Raw genomic sequence first — 12,251 nt, forward strand, 5'->3', positions numbered from 1 at the left:
GAAGTTTATTTTGAAGGTGGAGTTGGTACATTTTTACTGACAACACCCAAAATTGCTTTCAACTCCTACTCCACAGCCCTGGTACAGACATCTTTTCTGGATATTCAGTACTGGCCATTAGCTAGAGTGGCACTGAAAATCCAGATTTTTTTTTTTTTTTAACACAGCAGCCTACATTAAAAGAAAAAGTGAATAAAAATATCCAAGTCATACTGAGAGCCACATAAAGTGCCCTTAGGTACGTGCCTTTGGCAGTCTACCTCTTTGTAGGCTGTCGTCAGCCTTTGGGAAAGGATACCAACAAGACACGCATACTAACCAGGAACCCCTTTCCAGCCATGTTCAATTTAAAAGAAAAGCCATACACAGGATGTCAGTGTGTTTATTAACAATACTACATTCACAGTAGATCACATGACCCCATTTCAGGGATCTGGACACAAAAGTCTTCAACTCAAACCAGTCTGATCAGTATACAAAAGTTGAAGTGAAGCAACCTGACATGCTCCACACGGATACCTGCCCTGGGCATAATGCATCACACAAGCTGTACAGTTACTTCTTGTCATTTTAACTGGTTTCAAAAGCAGGATGACAGTAATGTCTAAGTGAGGCAGGAAGTCTCCCCTCCTGCTCCCACGACTACTGAACAAACAAATACAGAAGCAACAAGGAACTAGAAAAACAAATACTTAACTTTTACATCCGAAGTACCCTAAGGGCAACAGAAACCTCCCTTGCCAAAAGCTGTTATGCAGAGTGAATTAGTTTTTCTGCACCATAGGAAACAGGCAGTTTTTCCTAATTTAAGGGAATGTAGCAAGTCTTACACCATCAACCATGTGCTTGTTAGTTGTGTAAATGCTTTAAAAGCAAGGTCTGTGTGAGCGCTTTTGAGGTGGTGGCATGGAAAGGGCATCAGGAAACCAGGGGGACAAGAAGTCCGAGATGGGTGCAATGAAGAGTTTAGGAAACATTCCCCTGCTTCCACCCCTTTAACATACTTTATAATCTGGGACAGGGGAGGTGGTGAGCATGACACGTGTAGTACTTATCTTCAGCGGTGACACTGCCACATCACATCCTTTCAGTCTCCCCACCTTCATGTGGCCATGGAGTTGAGGGGCACCAGAAATCTTGTGGTAACAGCCATCTCTCGCAGCTCACACCACAAGACCCGAGTGTTTTGTTTTGGGCCACTACACGTTGCAGGGTTTAAGCACCATCAGGTGCCCTGCCACACAGAGAAGGGTGAAGACTAGAATTGGGAGGTAGTACCACAGCAGCACTATTGGAAGTAAATGCAACGTGTTCTGCATTCATAACCCAATGTCACCTGTTTCAGAAATTAGACCTGTTAGTCCAGCTGCAGGTGGCCCTGGGCTTTAGGCCAGGTAGCTACAGCCCTGACATTACAGCATTGTGGCAAACAGCTTTGTTCAACCACAGATTATAAAGGGGTGCGAGTAAGAACTCATCTTGTAGGTCAGCCACACCAGATTTTAAGTTCTAACTTATTTTCGCTCAGGCTCTGATCCAACAGCCCTCTGGGCTCTGTGCTAGCTGAACTGGCTTTAATTATCCTTATATGTGAGAGATTTGCATATATGCTGTTTAAACTTTTAAGTATATATAAAAAAAAAAATCACATATGCATATTCATTAGTGTCATCCCAAAAAACTACACTTGCTGGCAGGGAGGCAGAGGGGGTGGGGTCCAAAAGGACAGTTTCAGAAGAACCACTGCAGGAAAGAAACAAGACATGTAGCTTTTCTCTAAACATAGTCACTTCTGTAGAAAACATGGATGAAAACGACAGGTTTGTTCTCAGGGTAGTGGGGTGGGGGATATGCAAAATGGCTGAACAGATTCTGCTCCCACTCCAGCAGTTAAAGCAGTGGAATGTGCTATGAGTCAGTGTTCCAGCAGGTCTGTGTCAGTATTACAGATCCGTTACACTGACCTACCCTCCAATAAGGCCAGAGCTGAGCCCCTTCAGTTTGCAAAGGTTGATTTCACAGCTTCTATGATGCACTTAGCACTGATGCCAAACATGTCCAGCAGCTCTGCAGGCTTCCCACTCTGTGGCACCTCTTTCACAGCTAGCTGTTGCACTATAATGCCAGGTTGCCCAGCCATGGCACTGCACACTGCCTCACCAATGCCTCCTGCAGACAAGAGGGGGGAAGAAAAAAAAATTAAGTCATTTCCTATGGGATACTACCTTTTACACATTAAACCTTGGGACATAACCTAGGCTTTCAAGATATCCGTTCATGCACCTTTTATATGCATATTTATTAGAGATATCATGAAAACCAGACTGGGGGTTCTCAAAGATTAGGTTCAGAATCACTATCTTAGGACAAACACACTGTAAACCTACCCATTATACAAAAAAAAAAAGAGGGAATTTTTAAAATCATTACATCTATGCAGGTAATTTTCCAAGCATCATCTAGAACGCACTAGGCCAAGCTAAATTCGGTGGTAGATGGTGCTATAACTCCAAAAATACTGGCCCTGTGAACTGCTATTGCAAAGGACCTGGCTGCTCCTCAGGTCACCTAAAGCATGGTACAGTCTAAAATCCCTCTCCCTGCATTCCTGACCCCCAAATCCTATAATTTGCCCAAGCTTACTCCTAACCCGAATCTACAAGCCACCCAAAAAGACAATTTGCCAAAAGCTTTCAGCTTCCAAGGAGGGACTGAGTCCACCCAGAAGTCAGTCCACGGGCAGCACATTCCACAATTTAGGGCCACACACAAGTGGACTGCAACTTAACCTTGCCTGGAACCTGAACTAGAAACTACTGCAATGAACACAATCCCCCCAAAGACAGCTAAACCCAGATCAATGACTTCAAATATACAGGCAAGGCAAGTCACAAAAGAGAGCCTGAAATACTAAAAGAATAAAATTGCATTTGGTATTCACATAGCCAATTAAGTGCAGCCAGATCTGGGGTAATATGATCAAGCGACTAAATTCATCAATAGACAAGCAGCTATGGTTTCAACCAGCTGAAGGCATCACAACAGATCTGAGAAGACTACAACCAACTACTGAAGTGGAAAGTAGCCTAGTGGTTAGAGCACCAGACTTGCCATCCAGAGGTAGACAGTTCAAATCCTGCTGCTCCTTGTGATCTTTGACAAGTCAACTAGCCCTCCATTGCCTCGGGTACAAAATTTGTGAGCCCTCAAAAGGACAGAGGAATACCCAGTGTACCTCACCTTGAGCTACTACTTGGGCGGGTGGGCGGGGGGGGGGGGGGGGTTTGAAAGAAGAGAGAAAAGAGAAAGAGAGAGACAAACACTCAGTGCAACATCCTTAGCTGTATATCCAGCATGGCTTCTTCCAGGCGCAAAAAAAACAAAAAACAATCTGGTCTAACTTGAACCACAGGACTCAAAAGGTTAAAAAGTAACTTACGTAATGCCCTTCCTAGACAACCAGGTATAAACATTGCCTACTAATTTAGATTGTTTTACATCAAACACTAGCCAAACCTGCACTTAAGACATATCCTTCCCTATATGGTAAGGGAAATGGGACTTTATATACTGCCTTTGAGGTTTTTGCAACTACATTCAAAGCGGTGTACATATATTCAGGTACTTATTTTGTACCAGGGGCAATGGAGGGTTAAGTGACATCAAGCTTCTTATTTACCAGTGAAAGCAATAGAGTTTCAGTCCCAAGGACTCCCCAAGAGCTAACATCTTCAACCTGTTCCAGAAATCCCAACAGCATGTTCATTTACCCAAAAAGCGTAACAAGACTGCACAACAAAATAGAGATGACCACTTGCTTCAGAAATTGAGGCGCCTGCCCTGTAGACAAAGCCATTTCAATGACAAAAGGGGCTACCCATTCTCTACCTTTAAAGTAAACCTGTAGGAACTGATCTGACAAGTGTCTCTAATCTCACCTAGCATACTTCTATCATTACTACTACTAAACATTTCTAAAGCGCTACTAGGGTTACGCAGCGCTGTACAATTTAACATGGAAGGACAGTCCCTGCTCAAGGAGCTTACAATCTAAAAGACAGGTGTAGAGTCAATCTGATAGGGCATACTATATTTCTTGAAAGGTTAGGTGCCGAAAGCAGCATTGAGGTGGTGAGTTTTAAGCAGAGATTTGAAGATGGGTAGGGAGGGGGCTTGGCGTAGGGGTTGAGGAAGATTGTTCCAGGCATAGGGTGAGGCAAAGCAGAATGAGCGGAGCCTGGAGTTGGCAGTGGTGGAGAAGGGTACTGAAAGGAAGGATTTGTCCTGTGAGCGGAGGTTATGGGCGGGAACATAGGGGGAGATGAGGGTAGAGAGGTAGTGAGGAGCCGCAGACGGGTGCATTTGTAGGTAAGGAGGAGAAGCTTGAATTGTATGCGGTATCTGATTGGAAGCCAGTGAAGTGACTTGAGGAGAGGGGTGATGAGTATATCGGTTCTGGCGGAATATAAGACGTGCGGCAGCGTTCTGAACGGATTGAAGGGGGGGATAGATGGCTAAGGGGAAGGCCGGTGAGGAGTAAGTTGCAGTAGTCAAGGCGAGAGGTAATGAGAGCGTGGACGAGAGTTCGTGTGGTGTGCTCAGAGAGGAAAGGGCAAATTTTGCTGATGTTGAAGAAGAAGCGACAGGTCTTGGCAGTCTGTTGGATATGCGCAGAGGAGAGGGAGGAGTCGAACATGACTCCAAGGTTGCGGGCAGATGGGACGGGGAGGATGAGGGTGTTATCAACTGAGAGAGTGGAGGAAGAGAAGTGGGTTTAGGTGGAAAGACGAGGAGCTCAGTTTTGGACATGTTCAGCTTCAGGTGGCGGTTGGACATCCAGGCAGCAATGTCGGATAAGCAGGCCGATACCTTGGCCTGGGTCTCCGTGGTGATGTCTGGTGTGGAGAGATATAGCTGGGTGTCATCAGCATAAAGATGATACTGAAAACCATGAGATGAGATCAGTGAGCCTAGGGAAGAGGTGTAGATTGAGAAGAGAAGGGGTCCAAGGACAGATCCCTGGGGAACACCAACAGATAGTGGGATGGGAGTGGAGGAAGATCCATGAGAGTGTACCCTGAAGGTGCAGTGGGAGAGATGAGAACCAGGAGAGGACAGAGCGGCAAGATGTAAACCATGATTGACAGTGTCAAACGCAGCGGATAGATCGAGGATGAGGATGGAATAGTGGCCTCTGGATTTGGCGAGGCACAGGTCGTTGCAGACTTTAGAGAGTGCTGTTTCTGTCGAGTGTAGAGGGCAAAAACCGGATTGAAGTGGATCGAGGATGGCATGAGAGGAGAGAAAATCAAGGCAGCGACAGTGAATCATTCAAGGATACAAAGTGAAGGGGATCCAAAAAAGTCTTGGGAGCTAAACTTCAATTGATTTTCTTCAGTCCTGGGCTGCCTGCATAATCTCAGGGCTGGGAGGGGGGGGGGGGGGGGGGGGGGAACAATGAAGACACGGCTAAACAGAAAAGGGATTAAATACATTTAAAAAATGATGCTGGGTTATCTTGGACTTTTGAAAGGATGGAGGCACTTGGGCGATATGCATGAATGACTTTGAGGCAACTCCTTGAAGACGTTCACTGGACTTAGAGGATGCAGTATGTAGTGGAATATGTACAATAGAGAATGACACCCCCATCCTCACAAGCTCCATGTCCCATTCTCTAGTGTACAACTGCCCTTCCTTTCTTGCACAAAGTACGTCTTGATTGCCAAGAGATTAATTCTATTATAGTTGGAAAAAAAAACAAAAAACAAAACCGTCCTCCTACTTGCAGTTTTGACATTATATGCCCCAAGTTGTTGCGAATGCAATGCATGTTGGAGGAGACAGCAGGCCTTAGGATATGAAGCATTTTTAAAACTTTGGACTACTTGAATACTTGATGAGGGTCTGCTCAGCTTTATTGAATTTGGAAGTTTAGTGGCATGTTTTTCCTTTGGAAATTTGTGGGGGGGGGGGGGGGGGGGGGGGGAAGGATGGATAGACTTGATTAGTTTGGGGGAAGGGGATAAAAAAAAATTGTTGCTGCTTTAAATCATTTCACTGCCTTAAGTGGTCCAATAAAGATATTTAACAATAAAAAAAACAAACCTGCTGGGGTGGGGGGAGGAAGAGATCTATTCCCTTTCACCAACTATAGAAAAGTTGTTCTATATAAAAGAATGGAAAGAGCAAAAAGGTTAGTATCCACATACCCTCTTTGTAGTGGTCCTCAACCGTGATGATACGTCCTCCAGTGGCTCTAGCACATGACAAAATGGTGGTGGCATCCAGTGGTTTTATGGTGAATGGATCAACCACACATATATTGGTTCCTAGTAAGGGGAAATAAAAAAAATTCAAATACGACCAGCATTAATAGCCTTCCATTACAGGATCCCTTTCTCTTGCTACTGTCCTTTAACCAGCTTGTTCACCATGCAAATTAGAGAACCAAGGGGCCAATGCTCAAAGGTTTCATGGTAGAGTTCCACTCTGTAGCAAACTAGTGCAGAAAATTGCTGCTGCATGCTCAAAGTAATGAGCATGCAAAAACTTGCCATGTTAAAAAAAAAACCTGCAGCAAGTCTGCAGCTCAGCACAAAACGTGAACTTCTCTGTTGGTGCCTGAGCTAGTTGAGCACTGACAGGAAAGTGGTTTTTTTTTTTCCTCTTAAAAGGTTTACCACAACAAGCCCCTTACCCCTCAATGCAACCCAAGACCTCTTCCCACCATATCCCCGATGTCTGGTGGCACCCACCCAACCCCCTCCTCTCTCTAAATTTTTATGGACACTACTAGTTTCATAACCCCTCCAACTGGCTCCCTCCCATCACAGAAAAGTGCCGCTAGACACCTCTCCTCTCAACCATCTCTTCTAAACACTGCCCTGGATCTAGCAGAAAGTTCGTGCTACACACACTTGAGAAATGTTGAGCATGGCTACAGAGTAGATAACATTCATTTAAACACATTAATGTGGTCTACGCTGATGGATTCAGTGCCTTCATAAAATTTTCACCATCTCTACCTTAAGTCAGGGCTGGTGTTAGGCTGCAGCAACCAGGACAATTGTCCTGGGCCTCTGAAGTCTGCCTCAAGCTGAAGGAGACCTGGCTTGAAGATGGGCTTTGGGGAGCTCCCTGCATATCTAGCTTCTGCTCTGCCTCAAGTTATCCTGTCAGCTTTAAAAAAAAAAAACCCAACAATTGCCATCACAAATACAAATGCTGGCAGTAAAAAAAACAAAACCCTTATCAATTCATCACAATGATATCAAAACTACAGTGAAGAACAAAAGCACCAATATACTGGGACAGACTGAAGGTGGTCCATCAAACCCAGTATCCTGTTCCTAACAGTGGTCAATCCAGGTCACAAGTACCTGGCAATATACCCAAAAAGGAAGGAAACCCCCCCCCCCCCCCCCCCCCCCAGATTTTATGCTGCTTATCCTAGAAGTAGTTGATTTTTCCTCAAGTCCATTATGAATTTGTTTTAGGAAATTACCCAAACTTTAAACCCTGTTAAGCTAACTACTTTTACCACATTCTCCGGCTACAAATTCCAGAGTTTAATTACATACTACGTGAAGAAATATTCTCCAATTTGTTTTAAATTTACTACTTAAGTAGATTCATTGTATGCCCCCTAGTCCCTGCACTTTTGTGAACAGCAAGCTATTTAACTCTACCACTCCACTCGGTAATTTAGAGACCTCCATTACATCACTCGGCTGTCTCTTCTCTAAGCTGGTGCCCTAGCTGATTAGCCTTTCCTCATACAGAAGTCATCCCATCCCCTTTAGATCTTGGTGAGCAACACCTGAACACAGAAACATAGCATAGTAATATAGTAGGTGACGGCAAATAAAAACCTGTACGTCCAGCCTGCCCAACAAGATAAACTTATAGCATATGGTATGATGCAATACTACATATGAATACTTGATCTTGATTTGTTCTTGCCATTTACAGGGCACAGACCTGTACTGAGCTATTGTTAGCACTGTGAGGTGCAATAATTAAGTGCTATGCCAAATCGCTTCAAAATGTTTTAATAGAAATGTAAGAAACCCTGCTTTAAATAGGTATTTTGACCAATTTTTTTGTAGGGCTGTACATGGCCCCAAATATATTTAGTATTCAGCTGAATAATAATTTAAATTCAAATATGAATAATCCAGGGCTCTACTGTGCTACATCCTATAGAAATGATTTCACATTGCTTCTTTTATGTTAAAACTCAATGCTCATTCATATTTGGTGAAATATTTTTCATTTTTCATATTCAGGCAAATAGTAAAATGTTATTCAATACTGCTCTACATTTTAGTTCTCACACACACAATAAGGGCTTCCTCAAAGCCCAAAACAGATGTTAGGCTGTCCTGGACTCGATACTGGGATGAGCAGTAATAGAAGCAAAACAAAAACAAAAGGGCCACTTGTTTGAAGAGATCGTTTCTGGCACATTGGGGCAAATGCTAAACCAGCATTATACCGCCTACCACAGTGCAAGAATGAGAATCCAAAGACTCCCTCACGAGTCTGGGATGGAGACTTGAGCAATGTCAGCCTGCAGCTACTGTTCACACTTCCTGAACTTAGCCTCTGTGCCCAACTGTGGCAAAGGTAAGCAAGAATTTCTTTAACCCTGCTGGTGCCAATAAATTGGCAAGTTCCCCCCCGACACCAATAGCTTTGCCTCAGCATACAAAGTACTACCTGCAGCCCTATTTTGTGACAAGAACACCAATTAGCCCACTGTGGTGTACAGCTAGTTCAGATAGTACAGTATAGATACTCTGTTCAAGGTGATTGAGCACTTTTAACTAGCAAGTGCCCCCCCCCCCCTCCCCAAGTCACTAATCCATTACCTTGCTTTGCCAGCTCATCTGCAGCTACCAGGGCTTCATGCAAAGTAATTCCAGCTCCAATCACGGTGACCCTATCTGAGTCACTCTGACGAACCACCTGTAAAAGACATGGCAAGCATGGGGACAAGAAACAAAATCAAATCAATACCATTCAGTGAAGGGAAATGGGACTGATATACCGCCTTTCTGTGGTATTTTGCAACTACATTCAAAGTGGTTTACATATATACAGGTACTTATTTTGTACCTGGGGCAATGGAGGGTTAAGTGACTTGCCCAGTCACAAGGAGCCGCAGTGGTAATCAAACCCAGTTCCCCAGGATCAAAGTCTGCTGCACTAACCACTAGGCTACTCCTCCACTGGGCATGGCACTTATGTAAAACATCACAAAAAACAATGTGTCCTAAGAGCAGAACTTTGGGTGGATACAGCCCTTCACTTATAGCTTAGTTTTCCCACCCACAAACAGCCAGATGGTGTCTGAAAGAACTTACCTGTACAAAAAGGATCTTGGAAGTCACAAATACCAGTGACTAAACTTTATGGCATGACCCAATTACTGCAGCCACAGAAAGCATGGCCTCAAGTGGCCCATTTCTCATCCAGGCTGCTGCTCCCAGCCCCCCCCCCCCCCCACCCCCCAGCATCATAGCTGATGCTGCCATCATCCACCACAGGCCTAATTACAGTGTGGCCTTGTCAAGAGGAATGGGCCAATGAGTTTTCTGGCCTGCCCACATCACGACCCCAAATGCGCATTTTGCAGCTTCATTTGGGGTTATGATCCCCAGTTTGGGAAATCCTGGAATATACTGTTTATGCCATTGTTATTCTGCTGTTGCTTAACACCTAAGACTACATCTTACATAAATGTTGAGGCACGCCAGGGTGAAGAACTGTTAAGGCCAGAGGAGTTGTGGCAGACTGCTGCATTTGTATGCTATTCAGTCTCTGCATCTTCTCATTAAACAGGTGACATGCTGCAAGTGTGCCAAGAAGATTAAGAGTCTCCATGGGGCCCAAGAGTTGATGTGTTAAATATGACTCACCATTGTCCTTTCCTGTTACAACCAAGAACTGCTCTTGCACTGAGATTACATGACATTTAAGTCTACCAGAGTACTGTACAGAAGCCTTGTCCTGACAGCTGCTAGAATGCACATAAATTAAGACCTGTGCAAATGTTATTTTGGTTGTGGAACAAATATTCACTTTGTGAATTACAGTACTATGCAGTGCAGACCTATCTTCATGGAAGCCATCTCTACTTGGCAAGCATGTTGAAAAAAAATTTCAGCAGACACCGGAGTGACATTGTAGAGGGCACACAGATGTCCTATTTCTACACAAAGCCTGCCCAAGTGGCCAAGAGTTGCATTTTGTTGGTGGATATAGGAATTGCCCCCAACCTTACTGTGATGGGATAAACAAATGCACACCCTTGATGCGGCAAGTTTGCAATTTTTTTTTTTTTAAGTTTTCTGAAGCACTGGGATCCTTACTTGAGTGCCTTATCAATGCATGTTTTATCATTGTGTTCAACAATTTGAGATAAACTCTTAAGGACATTCTTTTGTATGATGCCGAGACAGGACCTTCAGTTTTACAAAAAAAAAGGGGGGGGGGGAATTATACAATTAAAAAACAGACTTGCATTCTTTGTGTATTTTACCAATACTCAGACAAAATGAAAGTTTGTGTTATCACCTAAAAGGCACAGAGAAAAGTTTTCCATAAAAGAAAATTTCAGCATAAATGAAGTGATGCTCCCACTTACCTTGGCCTGTCCAACTTCAAATTTTTCTTCAGGGGGATAGATAACTGACATTTCAGGTCGGCTGGTGCGAATAAAGCAGATACCCTGGGAGAAAAATGGAACAGGGGTTAAGTTTTAAAATAAATTAAAGATGGCAACTGACTGTAGTTTACACACTCCCAAGGGGTGCAGGAAGAGGTCAAATGGGGTGCAGAGAAGGATCTTGAGATCCGAGGCAGTTTATTGAAGTTTTCTAGACAGAGTGTAGGCAGTTATTAGCACAGTTACTGGTAACATTAACTGTACTACTGTAATTTTAACATGCTAGCTGTTAGCACTGTTAGCTAGAGACCTAGGTAGCTGTCAGTAGGCATTAGTGGACATTTGGTTTAGGAAGGGGGAGTCAAAGCTTTCAACGATTAAAAGACGTGCAGGGAACAAAACAGGTTAACTCCTGTTCTAAAAAGACAGAAAACAAATGGCTTGCAGTCAGCTCTTTTTTAAGAGACTCCACAATAGCAGTATGAACTCTTTACAAATAGACTTAAGATTCCTAGTCATGCTTTTACAGTGGAAAAATCAGAGCAATTTTTCTGTAAAATTAAAAGGAGGTAGCCACAGCACACCTGCACGTTTCAAGGAGCCATTTGATTACATTCCTAGGAATGGGTGGCAGGAAAAGCTTAGGATTTATGAAAATGTGAATATTTGCAACGGTAAAAGTTTCAGGATCCAGACCCACCCTGATCAGGTATAGGACGATATATCTAAAACAGAGCAAATATTCAGTCTGGTTCACCTTGGTATTAGCAGCCAGGAAGACAGCATACTCCGTAGACACTGCATCGCTAGGATAGAACACTGTACAGGTTGGAATTGCTCGGAACATAGCCAAGTCCTCCAGGGCCATCTGAGAAGGACCATCCTCGCCTGTAAAAAGGAAGGGGGGGGGGGAGAAAAAAAACGGTTCAAGAGCCCTTCATTCATCGATCAAGTCAGTGGGGGGCAAGAGCACCAGATTCAACACATACCAATGGAGATGCCGCAGTGGGAGCCGCAGAGGTTCACATTTGACCTAGAGATGGCCCCCATGCGGATGTGGTCGTAAGCCCTAGACAAGAAGGCAGCAAAAGTGCTGGCGAAGGCCACAACACGGTTGCGGGTAGTGCATCCTATAGCCACGCTCACCTGTGGAAACAAGGGCAAGAGATTAAGTGAGGCATGCTCTGCTGGGTTTCTGCAACCAGCATGAGTGCGTCACCTTCGGACACATTGTAGAGAGGCGGAGGAATGGGGTAAGTGGATCTACAGTAGACAAGCATAAGCCATTTTCCATCTCACCCTTAACTGGTGTAGAAAAAAAAATTCCTGTGGGTTAATACTCAAAACAAAGTGCAAAAAATTAACCCACTTAGAGAAATTACCCCTGAGGGACAGACAAGGTTCATCAAGCCCAGTATCCCATTTCCAACAGTGAAAAATCCAGGTTACAACTATATGGCCAAGATCCCAACTCAAAATTTATAACTTCACCAGGGGTCAGTGAAGTTGAATTATACGTGTTATTTTCAAAACTGAAAATAGTGCTGGGCTGATTTTTTGACATATGGATAGTATT

The 12,251-nt window shown here is 43.9% G+C and overlaps 1 protein-coding gene across 1 annotated transcript in view; it reads right to left on the minus strand.

The window, feature by feature from the left end:
- Positions 1 to 366: 366 nt before the first annotated feature.
- TKTL1 (transketolase like 1) overlaps positions 367 to 12,251 on the minus strand; it is a 36,773-nt gene continuing 24,888 nt past the window's right edge. Inside the window, exons 9-14 of the mRNA XM_030194108.1 lie at positions 11,665 to 11,821; positions 11,433 to 11,563; positions 10,655 to 10,738; positions 8,877 to 8,973; positions 6,213 to 6,332; positions 367 to 2,169 (exon numbers count right to left, since the gene is read on the minus strand). Of these exons, the coding sequence (XP_030049968.1) occupies positions 1,997 to 2,169; positions 6,213 to 6,332; positions 8,877 to 8,973; positions 10,655 to 10,738; positions 11,433 to 11,563; positions 11,665 to 11,821 (762 nt within the window). The 3' untranslated portion in view covers positions 367 to 1,996. The remainder of the gene's footprint in view (positions 2,170 to 6,212; positions 6,333 to 8,876; positions 8,974 to 10,654; positions 10,739 to 11,432; positions 11,564 to 11,664; positions 11,822 to 12,251) is intronic.

This window comes from Microcaecilia unicolor, chromosome 2, assembly GCF_901765095.1.
Source record: "Microcaecilia unicolor chromosome 2, aMicUni1.1, whole genome shotgun sequence".
NCBI classification, from domain to species: Eukaryota; Metazoa; Chordata; class Amphibia; order Gymnophiona; family Siphonopidae; genus Microcaecilia; species Microcaecilia unicolor.